Source organism: Parasteatoda tepidariorum, chromosome 10 (assembly GCF_982258835.1).
Source record: "Parasteatoda tepidariorum strain Cologne lab strain chromosome 10, Ptep-v5.0, whole genome shotgun sequence".
Classification (NCBI taxonomy): domain Eukaryota; kingdom Metazoa; phylum Arthropoda; class Arachnida; order Araneae; family Theridiidae; genus Parasteatoda; species Parasteatoda tepidariorum.
In genome coordinates, this window is record NC_141764.1 from 95514131 (window position 1) to 95533835 (window position 19705).

Here is a 19705-nt window from a genome sequence, read left to right on the forward strand (position 1 = left end):
CTTCAAGTAAATTTCTGAGCAATTTTTGTACTTTTCAAAAGAAAGCTCAAGACATTCTAGGGTGTTTCACAAATTTTATTTTTTATTATAAGACAAAATTTAATAACAAATGGTAATACTTTACAAAAATTGCCGGAAACTAAACTTTGATGGTATAGAGGAAGAAAATATACAAAAGAGAACATACTTTTATGGGAGATGATCCTCCAGAATGACGGTCTCATTTTTAAAAAATCTTGTTTAATAGTGCAAGATGTAGTTTGTGGATAACCCCTTATCGCTTTGAGCTTTCTTTTAAAATGTACAAAAACTAATTAGAAAATTGCTTGAAACTTTTTAAATTTTTAAGACATTCAAATAAAGCTTTTATCATTTGTTGATTCCCTACAAAATTATTAAAAAAAACGTTATTAAATTTTTCTGCTCAAGCGCAGTATAAAAGAATCAGCTTAAATTCTCATATCTTGCGCAGTTTTTAAAGAAAATGTTAACATTTTAAATCAACATTTTTGAAATTAACTTTAAATTTCTCCAAAAATTTTGTTTAATTCTATTGAATATTTATGAAGTTATAGCGAAGAAACGTAAGACGAAAAAATTAATTTTCTGTAAAAATCTCTATATTTTAATAAATATTTACTCTAGGGCTACGAAATTTTATGCAGAATTTCTTTTTAACGGTTTTGAAACTATGCTAGTTGTAAATAGTTAAGAAGCTGTAGCTGTACAGTTTTGCATTTATGCTTTTTTTTAAAAAACTAAACTAGTTATAAACGGGTTAAAAACCGTAAAGGTAAGAAATGTTCCATACCATAATTTACAGTTAACATTAAGGTTAAGTAGATGGACAGAGTGCTGCCTGTTATTTTACTGTAATTTCAGAAAGAAAATTTTAACTGTGTAAAGCTCAGCTATTATTTTAAAATGACTACATTTTAATGATAAATACATTTATAAGTTTAGCAGATAAAGAATTTTTAACTAAAAATAGTTTCATAACAGTTTTCAATTATATTTAATGAGTCTACAAGCTGATTTTTACAATGAAGCAATACGAAACTTATAAAATCAAAGAATTGTTATAGAATAGTTAAGAGACGTGGTGCAACAAAAGACAATAAATATTATCCATTTTTGTATTTTATCTTATTATCAATAGCAGAAAATGTTCATTTAGTACAAATAAATTGTTTAACTAAACTCATGATTAATGAAACTTGTGATAACATTATCAGTTTTTTAGAAACAAAACTTAGAGAGTAGAAGAATTAAAAATCGGTAAATATCTTTAAGTGTAAAGTTACTTCTGATGCAACGCATTTTTGTGAGTAATATTTTCTTAATTTCATAACAATTTTATTAATTTAGTGTATAGTTTTAAAGATTGTTCATATATGTTTGAAACTGTGTTATTATTTTAAAGTGTACAGTTTTAACTGGCAAAAATCATTTTAAAATGCTAAGTGGAAATAATTTTTAATACTAAAAATGTGGAACTTTCAAACAGATTTTTTTCTTCGTTTGTTCAAAATTGTTCGTTTCTTTGTATGTCTTAGAATTTATTCACCGATTCTTCACCATACGACTTTGTTTAAAAAATACGAACAAGAAATATTAAAATGTATAAAATCTATCGCAAAAGGCTTCTTTAATACTGCAAACAAAATTAAAAATTAAATGCTATTAAAGTATGAATCATGTCATTTAAGGTGTTATTTATTTAATGCAGATATCTGTTATGCTTCGTTCTCAGTTGCTGAAATCATTAAGAGGTTAAAAGAAATTATGAGGCTCATAACACATCGGTGAGGTAAAACAAAGTAAAAAATTTCGGATCAAATTACGGTAAAAAATCCATTTTTAACGAAACATGTTATGGAACAAAATGTCTGATATACTGCAATTGTAGCAGTAATAATTACCTTAAAAGCAATACAGCTTTACAGCAAAAATAGTTCCGGTACTTTACACTGTAATTTGATCAGAAATTTTTTGCAGTGAAGACGGAATTCAGTACTCCTCCTCTGAAGGGCATATTCCAGTAATTGGGAGTACAAGCATTATTTTTTTTCCAAATTAGAAATAAAATTGTAGATTTTGTTAAGGAGATAAAACTGTGAATTGCAAGAGTAACATTAGACATTATTACCGTTGGTTTTATTAGACAGTTTACTGAGATTAAAATTGATTAGTCCTTTTACTACAATGATTTAAATAGATGATAAAAGTTTTAGTGTTATTAGTCCATTCTATGAATGGTATTTTTTGAAATAGTTGAATGACAATTCATTGATGTTTTTTAGGTACGGTTATGAATAATTTAGCACACTCGAGAGACTATTTTGACGCTATTCAGAAATATAATTAGATAGAGACTCCTACAAAAAAAAAAAAAACACCGCATTATTGATAAACACTCTACAATGCCATTTAAATTGCACACATTACAAATAATAACATGCTAAAATATTATACTTAATAATTAACATTCCAATCATTCTAATCATTTTTGTTTAAAAAATAAACAGATGCTTTGAATGTTGTGGAACTTAAGTCCACAGTGCTTTGGATCAGAATGAAATTTGCTGTAATTTTCGTTGTTGCTGCTATTTCTTCAGCACAATGTCTATCGTTTGGACCACAATTGGATGATCATTGGGAATTATTTAAGGTGAGTAGCCTATGAAACTTTTACATCAAGTTAACTTCCTTAGATTTTTAGGCAATTGAAACCATTTATTGATATAAAAATATATAGACAAATATATGTGGTAAAAGAGTGATTTATTTGATTCTGAAAAATGAGTTCGTTAGAGTAGTTAAAAACGCTCGTGTAAGTGCGTTCATGTCATGAAGTGATATATTGTCAAAGCACATTTTCCAAATATCAAATAGATTAAGAAACTAACTAAGAATATTGTTTAATGAGTTTCACCTAAACTTAAGTTGAAAAAAGGCACAACTTGTGCGACCAAAATCATTGGTATTGATTGAGTTTGAATAACTATGGTAAATCAAGGTTTTTCCATTTATTCATAAGTTCGTTATATTTACTTTTTTTGCCATGCTTATTGAGAAGTATACCGGAGTTTAAAGTCAATACTTATTAAATTTTTAAGCCAAATAAACCATATTTCAAGGATTAATTTGCTATGATTTAAAAGCAAAACGCATGTATGGACAATATACACCAATGCAATCATTTTTTTTATTAAAGTAGGAGCTTAATAATTTAAATTCAATGCTACACAATTTTATCAATTAATTGCTCTCAAAAATTCAGCTTAAAAGCATTTTTGAAACATGTCACACACCATAAAATATTCCAAATATATTTCAAAAATACTTTTTTTCAGATTACAAGCATTTTCAAAAAATGCCATACAGCATGAAATATTTCAATTATGTTTCGAAAATATAATAGTATAATCTTTTAGGTTATAAGCATTTTCAAAAAGACCGTATAGCACTAAATATTCCAATTGTGTTTCAAAAATATTTTTTTTGTTTCTAAAATTTAAAAAAAATATATATGCCTTTATCTGTCAGTGTAATATTTCAGTTGAATCTAAAAAAAAAGTTTGGCAACCTTAAAAATAATGAGGAAAGAAGTATTATAAACTCTTATTTAAAACTTCATTACTATGCCTATAGATGGTTGCTTGAGTTTACAATATAGTGGCTATATAATGAATTACAAAGACATTACACTATAGTGGATAATTTGAGGCCATCGCATAATGGTGTTGGCACGTGATATTAATTTAATCTATACACAATTACACATGCACTGTATTTTCTAAAGACGGGTAAAATTTGATAATGATATTTTATATAGTTTAGTCTTGTTATTAATCTTCATTAAACATAGTATAACATAATTTTCTCACTTGAAAAATTAAATGACTTCTGAATTGTATATGAAAAGTTTTAAAAATATTGTTTATGAAACATTTAAAAAATAGATTAAAATATTTTAGAAAAATATAAGACGATTAAAGGTTTGATTGTGGTTAAATATTACGAAATCAAAATAATCATGAGATAGTTGGAAATGTTTCTTAGATGATGATTATAATGATTTAATCATTAATTTAGATGTTTTTATTATGCTACTTTATGTTTCGTGAATACCCAATTAATAAAATTGCTACTCAGATTAAATTACTTACAGTATATTAAAATGAAATCCATTTATAGATAGAACTTTGTATTTATATTTAAAGAATAAAATATTAGTATAAAAATAAGTAAGTAACATTATGTTTCTTTGATCAGAAAGTGTACGGAAAGAGATATAACCACTCAGAAGAGTTTTCAAGACGACTTATTTGGGAAAAAGCTATTTCAGATATAGTACAACATAATCTTCTTGCTGTTTTGGGAATTTACACTTACAGAAAAGGCATTAATGAGTATACAGACATGGTAAGGATTAAAACTTTTCATTTGGGAATAATTTACAGATTCGGGTGAGTAAAAATTGGGATATAGTCATCTTGAAAATCAAATAACGATTTGGAATACTCTGTCAAAAAATACGGATGAAATTACGGTAAAAAGTACTGACACCCAAAGTGCAGCATCTTTAAAATCCATTTTACTGTAAATACATTTTTATTGTAAAACTTTATTTCGTAATTTTTACAATAGTTTTCATTTATTTGTAGTAATTCAGTGATTTTGCAATGGATATTACTGCAAAAACTATTGTATATCAGATTTTTTTTTGTTGCATGAAATGTTTCGGTAAAAAATGATTTTTTGGTAAAAGTACCGGTACTTTTAATCGTAATTTGATCCGGAATTTTTTATAGAGTCAATTTTCAACATGCTTAGTTTTCTTAAAACTAGAAAATTCTTTAAGAAAAGTTAGATAATTGTACAGTTTGAGTTCTATCAGAACTGCGTAAAAAATAAATAAATAATATTTTTTTCTGCGTATCGATGAGATTTCAGAAGAATGTGAACAATACATAAATCAGTAGTTAAGACACTATTCGGTTGAGCAAATATTTGTGCTGATGTATGACATAAACGAATAATATTATTAATCTAGCATTATTGTTTTTAAATCAATCAAAAATATTTCTAATTCCAACTATATGCTTATAAGATTTTATTGTAAGAAATCAACAGAAGTCAGCATGTTTATTGCAAGCAAACGTGGACAAAATGTGAGGGGCAATGTCATGTTTCTGTAACATGTTTAATTGCAAAATTTCAAAAAAATGCTTTATCTATATGCAAAAAAAAGAACAAATATCAGATAAAAATTATCTCTTGTTACTTCCAATTGTATTTATTTCTACACTTAAAAGAAAAGTATTGTCAAAACTATTTTGGTAAAATTTACTGTGTTTTTGTCTCTTATAGAAACACCAAAAAGTTCAGTAATTTTTCTGAATCGCTTTGGTAAAGATTTTGGTGAAATTAACAGTAAAATATGGCTTTATAACAAGTTCAATTATTGGGTAATATTTATTTTCTAGTTTGGTTACATCCGTGTTATCATTGTTGTATTCAGCTTGAATAATTCAGTCGTAAGCCATAATACGTTATCAAAAGGTTTATTTAAAGGTAGGCTGGTGGTTATAACAGTTCACACCCTCACTCCACAAGAGAGGGTGTGTGGGAAAAGCTCAGGATGATTTCGGCAGATCTTTTATGGAAGACGTTATTCAGCAAGAGACATGCGAAAACCATCACTCCCGTATTAAATACTAATAGAAAAGGAGGTGAATAGGCTCAAATCGTACATACCTTGTAACTCTACGCATCATAGATAACCATTTAATGCTTCCCAATATGGAAGTGAAAGAGGGACAAGATTCTAAAAATAACTCCTCCTTTGAAATATAAATCTAATTACAATTCAATGGTATGTTTTCAGCCTTGAAGTCTCAAAATAGAATTTCTACACCTATTCTTTACCAAAGATATTTTATGGAAACGAAGGAGTTTTAATGTTGTTATTAATACAAAAGTATTTATAATTTTTGTATTATATATATATATATATATATATATATATATATATATATATATATATATATATATATATATATATATATATATATATATATATATATATATATATATATATATATATATATATATATATACATGGGCGGGTCACATTCACAGAATCACACACACAAACAAAAGAGAAAGGACATAGAACACAGAGAGAGAGAAAGAAACATCCATGCTCTGAGTGGGATTCGAACCCGCAACCATCGGCTCCGCAGTCAGGCACGCTAGCCACTCGGCCACCTGGTCGGCTGAAACTCGATATAGAACACTTGTATTTAAGACACATCTTCCTTTTCTCGAGTGGTTTTAAAATATTTGATATCTAACCAGTTTAAAAGTTCCATTACAGATACTGCTCAAGATTTTAAAATAACTTGCGATTATAAAATGCTTGTAAAAATAAACCTTTTGGCGATATTTTTTTGAATTTCCGTACAAGAGATATTGATCAGACGTGGTCTCCAAGAATTTCCTTTTCTGACGATGTTCTGCTAGGAGTTTCTGAATTCGAATTTTAGAAATTATTATTTATTTTTTTTTGAGATTGTGACCAAAATATTTTTCTACTCCACAGTTATATTTCTGAGTCTGGAAGCACTTTTTATCACTAGCTTCGGCAAACACGCGTGAAGTTCTTTTTTTGCTGTTGTTGCAAGAAGACGGTTATCATCATTTTTCTCAATGGATGATTCTGACTTTACGTTGAGTTGGACCATGAAAAATTTCCTCACCTTCTCTATTCAGCAGACGTGCTGTCTAGATATTTTCATTTGTTTCTTCTCCATTGTAAAACGAATGGAACTACACTCAAAATACTTAAACATAGATAATTGAATAAGCCGTTAATGAGCTTCGTATCTCAGCCAAACAAAATTATGACTCAGTTATTATGTTTTTGCCAGACAAGTGTCAAAAGTATACCAATGCAGAGAGAGAGAAAATATTACATTTTTACAACTACTAAATTTTTCAACTTTCCTAGTGAGATGATGATTTTCCGGACGTTTCATTGGCTCCGACCCCTATATGGTTATAATTAAATGATAATATGTTATAAGTTTTATTTAAGTAAGAGAATACCGAAAGTCACAAAATGCTTGTTCGTATAATTTACTAGTCATAATTTAAAAATTTTCGGGACACAGTAATGTATTAAAACATACTGCTTGAGCATTTTTTTAATGAACAATAATTTATTCTATAATTGTAAGAAGGAGAGATCTCCCTCAATGAAAACATTTATTTTTATGGAACTGCTGTTATTCAAAATAAGAATGTTCTTCTGTAAGGTTTTAGAATCAATTTTGAAAGAAAACAAGGACACCAAAAATGCTACTTGAAATTGCATTACACTTTTTAAGAATGTTATGAAAGTTTTGAACGCAACGAGGCTCTTGCTATTTCAAGAAATGATTTTCACACTGAGTTAACCTTCATGAAATACCTTAACATTTTTTTTTAAAATTCAGTACACTTTTGAAGTAATTTTTTCAATTTCTAATTATAGAGCCATGAAGAATTTGTGAGAAATTTTATTGGATTTAGTAATATTGGTCAACGTAGCAAAAATGACCGTGACTGGATTGCTCCATCTAATGATCCCATCCCCGATACAGTTGATTGGAGAAAACAAGGACTGGTCACTCCTATCAGGGATCAGGTAAAAAAATATTTTTCCACCTATATTATAATTTCTTACACTTGGAAATCCTAGAAGTGGTATAATTTTAAACCTGCCTCCACTTTTGAAAGTTTCAACTCTGATGCATTGTCCTAAATGTTTTTAAAACTCTTTTATGTTAGCTCTGCATTTTTGTTAACTACCTCTTTTTTGATCCCTGGTGGCTCAGGAGATAGAGCACTTGCCTCCCAGAGAGGTGAGCCGGGTTCGATCCCAGCGATAGTCGGTCGATTCGAATTAGGCACCCGGCTCTTACCGACCACAGTGCTGACGTAAAATATCGTCAATGGTAGATGGATCATGGGTTAGAGTCCGCTTGCCGACAGGCTAACCGTGGGAGGTTCTCGTGGTCTACCTCTCCATGTAATGAAAAATGCGAGTCAGTTCCATAAAAAAGTCCTCCTCGAAGGCGAATTTCTCGCAGTACTTGATCCAGGAGTTCCCTTGTCTTCTGGATTGGGTTCAAAATTACAAGGCTACGGAGTGGAACATTAGTAATTGCGAACTCGAAAATTGGGTTGAATGTTCATCGACAGTTATAAAATAAAGTAAAACTGCCTCTTTTTAATAATGATTTTTACTCTCATTTAGTCGTAAGCAATCACTTTTAAAAAGTATTAGGAGTTGGTTGTTAGCAGATAGATAGAAAGGGTATATTTATTATTATTTTTTTAATTTTTGTATGTTTCTAATTTTGAATCTTAGATTATTTAAATTTTGAATCAGATTATTTATGAAAAATGAAATTAAAAAAAAAACAAGTACATCACATTTTCTGAGAATTAAAAAAAAATTCAAGTTGTTTTTGATCCAAAGCATGTCTGAAATTTAGTTTTTTCAATCCCAGTCTCCAGTCGTGTATAACGCTTCAACTCTGATGTATTATCCTAAATTAAATTTTTTTACTCTTAAGTGTAAGTTCTACATTTCTGTTAAATACGTCTTTTTAATAATGTGTTAATTTATTCTTAAACGATTCTATTTTAAAAGTATTTTTTAGGAAATGAGAAGTATCGTTAGAAGATGGAATGTTGATTTTTTTTATGTTTCCAATTTTGAGGCTTGGTAGCTTTTATTTTGTTTGTTTATGAAAAGAAAAGTAATGAAAAACTATCCCAACAGAAAATGCAATAAGTTTATTTGTAAAAAATTGAATAGAAATAAATAAATTAAAATTCCTGAAAATTCTCAAGTTAATTTTGAACCTAGAACTGAATTTCTTGAACCCGGTCATGGACTAAATATTGTTATTATTGAGGATAATCAATCATTGAATGTGTTTGTGGGTCTCCTCATTGACTCACTCCAACTTCATGACAAAAAAGGTTTATTTTTTTCATATTAAAAATAAATTAAATTCAAAATAATTAGAGCTGAAGGTATAAACGGGGTTGCAATGTTTAACGTTTCGTGGAGGACATTCTTTTGCTTTTGCAGTTCTAGTCTTGAAATCAGGCGATGAGCTTTCAGTGTATTTGCAATCACTCTGAGCACTGATCATCTCATGATTGCTAGACAGTAGTGTCATTGTGCTAGTACAAAAATCTTCTATGGTCTTTGTTGATTAGTGTCCATAGGCTAGCTCAAAGTTAAAACTAGCATACTGCATATTTTGTGTACAGCATCTTTCTAAAATTTATGGTTTCCTAAATACTAAAAAGGAAAATGCAGTGGGAAATTAATTATTTATTTCTGTAAAATTTTTATTTTACAAGGGTTTTACCAAATGAAAGGTGGGCAAGGGTGGTAACTACAGAAATTCAGTAGTATCATCACCATCGTATGGATTTATTAAGAAAAATCAGAGTATGAGTAATAATTTAACCTGTTTTCAACCTCATTCAACAATCATTCGACGATGACTGTTTTCCTAGTGTTCACCCTACGTCTTCAAAAATCATTCTACAGCACATTAGGACGCGATTCGGGACGCATCCATATTAGCATGGCTTTACAGTCACTTCAAATGTTCTCAAGTGAGTTGGTAAATCAGGTGTGAAGCACACCTTACCTAAACATATAACAAGTATGTATGGAGTCCGCTAAGATGTTACGGTGCTTCTGGTGTGAAAGTTTCCCGTTTATTCAAACTTCATTTGAGAAATCCTGATAATTTCAATTTTATTAGATTTTATTTCTTCAAATAACTATCCGAAAATACGACGAAATACAAGTACTGTAAGAAATTCATTATTTTTTCAGTAGTTTTATTACTTTCATTTTTTCAAAATTTGTTCTTTAAACAAATAATTATCCCTTCGAATGAAGAAAGAATGCAGCTCTGGCTATGCCTTTTCTGTTACTGGATCACTCGAAGGACAACAGAAGAAGAAGACGGGAAACCTGGTGGCTCTCAGTGCACAAAACATTATAGATTGCTCAAAACCAGAGGGTAAGTCAAACAATATCTACCTCAATTCGAATTTAATACTACTTGTACTAAAATTAAAATATGATAAATATTATGATTAATTTCACCTTAGTAAACACTGTGTAAACGTCAAAGTAACTTAAATAAATTAAGTCATGGAAGTAAGTCCGAGGATCTTAATAGGTATATTTTCGAAAACAATTGTTAGAAATTTGAGTATTATACGCGTTTTTGTAGGTGTTTGGCACATCTGACTGACATTTTGTCGGTGTTGAGCTAAGTAACGCATTTGACGCACAATATTTACACTGCAATGTATTGTTCAAAAAAAAAAAGACCACCTTCTTCTTCTTTCAAATCCCTATTTCTAGCCTAGCTAGACAAGGTCCATGAGATTGTTCACCTTCAAAAAGTCTAAAGCAAGTAAGGGTCTTTCAATAAGGTCTTGTTTTAAAAGACCGAGGCAGTCCATTAGATGTTCAGGGGATGCCTGGGTCAAAGAGCACTTGGTACAGAGGGCAAAGCACTTTTCTCCTCCAGAGTACCTCAGTGATTTCAGGAGTCCACAGAGGAGACGTGTGATGGCGGTTTGAGACTGACGATCTTTGTCAGCTGTCAAACAGATACCCGGTCTGGTACCCTGGTACCAATTGTGACTAGGCGGAGTGAGCCATGAATAACTTTAGATCTTTAATATAGTATAACTTTAGACCACCTTGAATAACTTTAGATCTAATATAATCGAATCTTTACATTCTAAAACTCAATCTTAATGGTTGGAGAAGGTAATCTAAAATATGCTAATTATTAGTACTGACGACATTTTAAGTTACAAAATCCGACACAAAACGTTCTTTCTCTGAAGAAAAATATCTTTTTTTGACGGATTTGGATTTTTTACCCTCAGAATATAGGGGGAGCCGCAACCTGTGAAATATGGTCCCCATAGAAGAGCGATCTAAAGTTTAGAGCCCCAAATGTTAATTTTATTTTTTGCGTATTTTGCTATTTGTCGAGAACTTTTTTTAATGAATTTAAAAATCTTTGCACACATCTAAAAGATTCGTTTATCCAAAGATAAATCCATGCAAAAAATAAATTTTGCTAATATTGTTAATAAATAATAAATTTGATAAATATTTATTACTTTTTATCATTTTATTTAGTAATAGTTGTTGAAAGAAATTTTTAACAGTAAAGTACACAATTTTTTACATTATTTTAAAGTATCTAGTTTTATATGTCGAAATACGAAATTTGAGCAAAATCGGGTGAATAGTTCCTGAGAAATCGAATTTTAAAATAGTCACATATTTAAAATTCGACTTCTCAGGAACTATTCACCCGATTTCGCTTAAATATTTTATTTTTCAATGTGAAATTAGATAGCTTGAAATTATGTATGAATTAATGTACCTTACACTTCAAAATTTTTACGACTGTTATTAAGTAAAATAGTAAAAAAAAATAGAAAACGGTAAATATTTACAAAAATTTATTTTTTGAATTTAATCACTTTTGAATAAACGAAATTTATATTTGTATGCAAAAAGTTTTTAATTCGAATTAGTTTTAATTAGTTTCAAATAGTTTTATGGCGAAATACGCAAAAAGAGAAATTAAGAATAGGGGACCAAGACTTCGGACTGCTCTCCTGACCAAATTATTAGGACCATATTTCCCAGATTGCGGCTACCAGATTGAAGGGTCAGAATCCGTCGGAAAAAAGGTTTGTTTATTCAGAGGAAATACGTTGTCAGTTTTCATAACTTAAAATATCGTCTGCACTAATTAAATTGCATATTGTTTGGTCACCCTCTCGAACCATTAAGCTGGAGTTCTAGAACGTGAAGATCCGATCATTATATCAAAAGTTATTCAGGGAATCACGGTACAAGTTCTCTTTTTGTAGTAAATCGAGGATAGTCCCACAGTGGATCGTAAAGACACGGTTCCCGGTAGAACGCCTAAGTCAAGCATCACTGGCTGCGGTCAGTAGGCGGGTGGGTGACCACTTTGATCAGCCTACGTAGGGACCGAGATTGCGCGGGATACCAAAGTGGAGGAACCATCCACTCTGAAGAAGCATGTCTTCGTTCTCTGTGATGGCATGTCTTCTGATACCCCTCGGGGATGTTTCCCAGACCGTCGCCAATTGCCCATTGTGCAGCTCTAGCGCGATGTAAATAATACACCTACCTAAATCAAGGAGTGATTAAAATTTAGTAATTAGTTTATTTTTATCACTTATGAATTACTTTATTATGAGATGGGAATAGCAACACTGAAATGAGCTGATAGATAGCTCAGTACTTTGTAAAAAATGTTAGTGTACCTTAACACCGGCAATGGAAGTGCAGTGAAACGACATACATAACTCTCATAGATATAAGTGTTCCACGACACCAAGAATATTTTATTACACTATTTGTTTTTTTACACTTCTACTATATCCTAGAGACAAAATTTAAATTATCACTATCTTAAAAATGATTGACAATTTAAAGAATCTATGGAAGAAAAACGAAAGAAGACAGAAATGTTGCCTTTTTGCTCAGGTAATCGGAATTTCAGTCTCACAACATTTCAAAACTATGTAATAACAAATTTCATCACATAGCTCCTGAAACTATAAAACCATGCTTTTACTACGTTTTAAACTATTCAAGTAGAATATTTGCATGGGTCTTTATTCTTTTTACGTGTGCTGTTAAGAAGTTAGAAGAAAGAATAGAAGCTAGATAGGAGTTAGTTTCAAATAAAGTATCCTTTAAAACTACCATATAATGTACTTCGCTATCTCTGAATAATTTAAAACTCTAGAAGGTCCAATTTAGAAATCTAGGGGTCATAGGTGATACTGATCGTTATCTTGAACAAAATTAATATTGAAACACCCTGAAAATTTTTTGATCAGATAGTCGGATTTTTGTGTTTAAGGAGTCAATTTTAATAGTTTGAGAGCCTGATCTCAAAAATGAAAATTTATTATTGCAGACGATATTTTAAGTTACGAAATCAGATAAAAACGTTCATTCTCTGAATGAAAATATTTTTTTCGGATCTGGATTTTTGATTCTCAAAATATGGGGGATTGCCGCAACCTTGAAAATATGGCCCCAATAGTTTGGTCAGAAAATCGGTTGAAAAGTTTCTAATGTTAGTTTTACTTTTTGAGTATTTCGTCATATCTCGAGAACTTTTTAAGAGAATCGAAGAATTTTCGCACTTTACCAACATTGTTTTATAGCTTTCCTTTGACAGTAGCTCCACTTGTTAAAGAACTTTGTTAATAATTTTATAATTCGTGAGAGATTATTATTATATTTCTTGAATCGAACACAGGTAACCCTAAATTTCTATCGTTTTCCGTTTTTCCTCAACTGATTTTTCAACTTGTCGGATTTATATAAAGCATTTCATAAAATCTCATTTTATACGAGCAATATGATGCATAATTTCATTATAAATATACCATTTTTGAAGATTTATGTCTGTAATTCAGTTACATTTTGTTTGTAGCTTTAGTAGTTGATCTTTCCAAACAGGAAAAATTGCTTCTCAGCTATTTTCATTTTTAAATATGGATTATACACCTGATAAAACTGTTACTTAAAAACTACTAATTCCTTAAATAAACTTCTTAAAACTTCACAAATGTACACTCATAAAAACTACACACAAAAGTACTTCACTGTTTGCAAAGGATTCAATAAATTTTTTTAATATTTTCCATTTTTGCTTTATATTTTTCTAAGGAAACGGGGGATGCAATGGAGGTTTTGTGGATCAGTCTTTTCTATACATAAAGTTGAATCGTGGAATTGACACTGAAGCATCATACCCTTACACAGCTAGAGTAATTGCTCTTTTTACTTATTATTAAAATTTAAACGCTTTGTTTATTTGAAATTATTGAATTTTTTAAATTGCTTTTTTTTAACAAGGCAAATAAATTATTAGTTTTTGGACAATACATGGCATTACATCAAACTTTCAAAGGTATACATTGAAAAAGAAATTTTGAATATCTAAGTGCCAAAAATGGTGGCAGCTTCTTTTCAACAAAGTTGTAGTGAAACGCCATGCATAACTATTGAATCTAGTATTTTACTATACGGATGTACTATACGTTTACTATATAATACTTGGTGTTGTAAAGTAACCGCCACCATTTTTGTTATTCAGTAAGATTAAAATTTATAATTAAACTTAAATAAGATATGCATAAAGGTCAATAAAATTATTTTTACACTGCAAAGTAAGAATCATTAATTTATAATGCATACATGCACTAATTCTTAAAATAAAATTAGTTCGTAAATCAAACATTCGCGGACGCACAAAGAGAATCTTAAAACGAATTCAAACTACACTTAACAGAAGCTGATTGAATTTATACAATATAAAATTAGTTAATGTAGTTCCCACGAACTCAGGAGATAGAGCGTTCGCCCTCCAATGAGGCGAACCGGGTTTGAATCCCAGTCAATACGAATTCCGCATCCGGCTTGCACTGACCAGAGTGCTGACGTAAAATATGCTCAGTGGTAGACGGATCATGGGTTAGAGTCCGCTTATCGTCAGGTTAACCTGGAGTGGTTTTCATGTTTTTTCATTTCCATGTAACGCAAATGCGGGTTAGCTCCATCAAAAAGTCCTCAACGAAGGCAAATTTCTCCTAATACTTGATCCTGGAGTTCCCTTCTGAACTGGGTTCAAAATTACAAGGCTATGACGTTGAACATTAATTGTCGCAAACCCAAAAATTGGGTCCACTGTTCAACAACGGTTATGAAATAAAATAAAATAAAGTACTTAGAGATTTAAAAAATAAAATATAATTATTCTTAATACACAACTAAAAGCATGCATACATATAAATCAGAATTTTCCGTTTTCTATTGATGAATATCAGCACGAAAATTACAACAAACTCACGCCAGCTTGTTCAAGATTGTACGCAAACTTTTCACAATATTCTATTAAGCGTTTCAAAATATTCAAAGCGTGGCAAGCGCCACCGATTTTGTTTTCGGAAGTGAAAATATTTCCCGTATGGTATAAAAGCGTGTGATTTGGTGTAAGATTAACTCAATTTTAAGTGTTAAAGTTTAAATTACACCCTTTAAATCATAGATGAATGCTCCTTTCGGTGTTAACAACCCGGAATAAAGTGTTCCTTCGCACAATTGTTTGGGTTGCTCAACATCATATTCTGAGAGTTATTTCATCGCAGTTTGCTTCAATGCAGATTATTCTCTACGACTTTTTTGTCTTTCGGCATTTTGTCCCAATAAATAAGTATAATTTTAAACGATATGGTGCATTAGTTATGCTTTTGAATTTCTGACTTTTTAAATTGCAAATCCGAGAGCGTTAAGCTTATTAACAAATATTAGGTCACGTTTTGAGCTAAATTATCCATAAAATTACGTGACTGACTGCCAAAGTGTTTTTGGAGTTAATTATCCCCCGTGGGGATATCTACTCCTTCACCTAAGATAATAAATTGGAGGATGTTAAAATTACATAACTAGTTGCTACTAATATTACAAAATTGTACGATAATTTTTAGTGGTATTATAAACTTATCTATTAACGATTTTTAACATTAAAAAATAACTCATTCATTGATCATTATAATTAATGAATCTATTAAATAAAATACTTAAAACATATTAACATTCACTAATTATTAACAATAAGATAAACTTATTCATAAATTATTTTTAACACAATAAACTATTTCGAAGCTATTGATAAAAGTCATTTTCTACTTGTTTATAACATAATACAAGACAAGCTTTTCTTAAAATTATGTTGTCGTGTTTTCTAAGGATGGTCCCGAATGTCTCTTCAAGAAGGAAGATGTCGGAGCCACAATCGAGGGTTATGTTGACCTTCCCAGCGGTGGTGATGAAGAAACCTTGAAAAAGGCTGTCGCAACGGTTTGTCCAATCTCAGTCGCAATCGATGCAAGCAATTTGAGCTTCATGAATTACAAGTAAGTTGAGATAAAAGAAATTACTATGGCGAAACTTTTTGGCAAGTAAAAACATCAGAAAGTTGCTTAAAAACCAACTTTTCATTTTTTATTTTGAACACTGCAATATTCGGAGTCGCAGTCGTATCGGTTGGCCGGGGTGTCTGAGGCCGGAATGGCCCTTTACCCCTTTATCATCAGGGGAGGATTGTTGAGGTGGAAACCAGATCATTTCTGCCTGGAAATAAAAGTAGGAATTAATAATTATCATCATGTGAGGTGAGCATTGAAAATACATAAATATAACAACTAATATTTAAATAAAGATAAAAATAGGAATACATGATACACAGATATATAAGTAAAAAAGAATCGAAAAATTATACTTCCTGTGCGAAGTTTGTCAGTACTACAAGACAACACAAGCACGTTTCAATTACACTTCATGACACATAAATATAACATCATCATGCATCACATAATGCTTATTTATCTATCAAAAAACCTTAGTCTTTTTTTTCAGTGCCATTCAAATAAATTGATTTCAGTCAACGCATTATATATAATTATTTTTTCCCCATTACATATATTCATATCGAATATCGTCATATTATTGCCATATAAAATATGATTTTCACTATATACGCTCCATTGAGTCAAAACTCAAATGGTCATTGTTGCATCACTCGTAAAAAAGTGTGCAACTGCAATTTTCGGAAATACAGAAGAAGAAATACAGAAGCAACCACAACATGGTTTAAACCATATATTTAATTGTTTTCAAAATATTACTAAACTATACTTTTCAATTGATACAGAAATATTAATATATATCGAATTTCCGATATTTTTATGTTTTTCTAGGAGTGGAATCTATTACGAACCAGCTTGCAATTCAGATTACGTAAATCATGCTGTTTTGGCTATTGGATATGGGACAGAAGATGGCATCGATTATTGGCTGGTTAAAAACTGGTATAATTTTTTTGGTTGTTTTCATTCGATCTCATTTTAAAAATTTTGAAGGAAAATTTTAAATATTTTAAGTAATTATAATTTAAACATATTGAAAAAGAAATTCCTTTTATTGAATGTTGGAATTGATAGTTAATATTGGTTAAGAAATCAGTTTAATTTTGTACTATAATATAGGTAACTTGAACCATAATATCAATACTTTAATAAACTATAATATTGTTGTTTTTTGCTGTAATGCTGAGTGAATGTTTGCAATCAAATTGCGATGTTAAATTGAATAATTTTTTAGCTCAGGATCAACCCTTGTTTCGTATAATTAAGTTTAAGAAGGATGATATTGAAAAATTGTTTGGTTCAAGATGAATCTCAGTTTCTTCTAATCAAGTTTAAAAATGATTAAAAAGTAAGCATTTTTGATTTTTTGATTGAAGATGATCCCCAGTTTCGTGTAAACAGGTTTAGGAAGGATTTAATTGAAAAACCTTTTGGTTCTAGAATAGCCCTAGTTACTTATAATCAAGTTTAAAAATGATTAAATTAAAAAAAAAATTTCATTCAAGATGAACCTTAGTTTTGTATAATCAAGTTTAAGAAGGATTAAATTAAAAATTATTCATTTCAAGAAAAACCCAAGTTTCATGTAATTAAGTTTAAAAAAGACTTATTTGCAGAATAATAAGATTAAACTTGGCATTAAAGTCTTTCACTTAAAGTCACTAAACTACAGTTGAAATGAATTTTCACGATATTATGGTACAATGCGCTTCAAAATTTCGAATAGTAAAATTAGTAATGGTAACTATGAGTATTTAATACTTTAAAAATACAACGTCTACTTATTTTTGTGTGGAATAGCAGTAAAAAATGGGAACTTATTTTCATCTAACACAGCCTTCTTATTTTAGTTGGGGAACTACATGGGGTATTAAAGGATACATTAAGATGGCCAGGAACAAGAATAACAATTGTGGAATTGCATCTTCAGCGAGCTATCCACTTGTTTGAACTGAAATGGTATTTTTCTCGTAACACTCAAAGTATTTATGTGTGTTTCATATGTGTGATAAATATGATGAAAAATGTACTGTTACAATATTTGGGTTTGGAATTCCTAGTTTTTAGAATAATGTTAGAACAACGATTTTTCTTTGAACTTGTAATTGTTTTGAATTTACTGTCAATAAAAATATTTGAAAATACTAAATATGTTTGGACTGTAATTTTATTATTTGTGTAATTATTTAATATTTTCTTTGGAATATGCTTCACAAATAGTTAGAACACTTTATGGTTAAATGTTTCAATGTCAAATATAATAAAATGTTTTCAAAAAGGAAAATAAATTTAATGCTTTAAAATAGCTTCTTCATAATTTCAAAATAGTTACACAAGGTTATTTTAGGCAGAGGTAGAGGGAAAATCTGCAATGCAAAATAGAAATGGGAATTTTTGAGATTTTCCTTCCTAGAAAAGCTCAACAAGATGAATAAAACACAATCATTGCAATTTTAATAAATACTTAAAGAGAACAAAATTCACCCAGCAAAATCACAAAACTCTACATTGATATTGCTGAAGGTAGCTATGGAAATATGTAATTATCAGTCTTTTTACTATTTACAATAAAAAATAAACGAACGACATTAAAACGATTTAATCTGTGACCCTGTTTAACATTTAAACGAGAGATTAACATAAAAACTGATTCGAGAATTTTAAAAACTAAAAACAAAAATATTACCTAGCATTCGAATTTTCTAATAACCATGTAATATAAAAGTACGGTCTGTGACCGTATGTGTGTGACAGAAAAAGAATTCTAGTCAATAGATAGCGCCACTGAAAAACAAGAAGAAGAGTTCATTTCTGCCTTAAAATAGGCTTGTCTTTATTAAGAAGTGGAGACAGATATAAGAAAACAACGAAACAAACTAAGATATAAAAGTGAGCAAAAAAATAAAGATACAGATGATTTACCTAAGAATTTACAAAATAAAAATAGCTGTCAAACATTCCATTCAATTAAAGGTCGGGTATGATTGAGAAACGGCAGCTGAAAGTGAAAAACTTTCCATTTATTATTCTTTATTAATGACAGAAAGGAGTCAAAAGTTAGGATTTATTTAAAACATTTTGAAGGAGTTATTAGAAATTCATTTCACAAATTTGCAACTCAGAGTTTCCATTTTTTCTATCAGTAGTTTTTGATCATAATGCCGTAAAACAGTTTAGGGATAAGAAGTAATTTTAAACTAAAAAAAAAGCAGTTTAAAATTTCCATTTGTAATTAAGAAATGGGAATAAATAGTAAATTTTCGATGGACACTACAAATTCGTTTTCAAATTTGCATAATGATGAATTGTAGTGGTTTGGAGATAAATATTTTTACATAATTCGTTTAAAACATATTATGAAAATGACTGAAAATGTCAGCCGAAATATCCGTTTTTAACTAAACTTGTGCTTAAAGCATTTAAGCGATAATGATATTTTTGAGATAGAGAGATAAATAGAGATAGATAAAGAAATAGAGATAGAGATAGAGAGAGAGAGGAAGATAGAGATTTACTCGTTAAAATCATTAAAATGATGCTATATATAAGTTATGAATTAGTCTGATGGCAGTCAACTCTTAGGTTTTGATGTAAATAC

General features: G+C 29.8%; 1 protein-coding gene across 1 annotated transcript; it reads left to right on the plus strand.

The window, feature by feature from the left end:
* Positions 1 to 1210: 1210 nt before the first annotated feature.
* Positions 1211 to 18256, plus strand: LOC107446862 (cathepsin L-like peptidase). Its single transcript, XM_016061633.4, has 9 exons — positions 1211 to 1324; positions 2529 to 2671; positions 4279 to 4428; positions 7544 to 7696; positions 9986 to 10109; positions 13847 to 13947; positions 15929 to 16095; positions 16939 to 17049; positions 17958 to 18256. The coding sequence occupies exons 2-9, from the start codon at positions 2576 to 2578 to the stop codon at positions 18055 to 18057; spliced, it is 1002 nt and encodes a 333-aa protein (XP_015917119.3). The 5' UTR covers positions 1211 to 1324; positions 2529 to 2575; the 3' UTR covers positions 18058 to 18256.
* The last annotated feature ends 1449 nt before the right edge of the window (positions 18257 to 19705 follow it).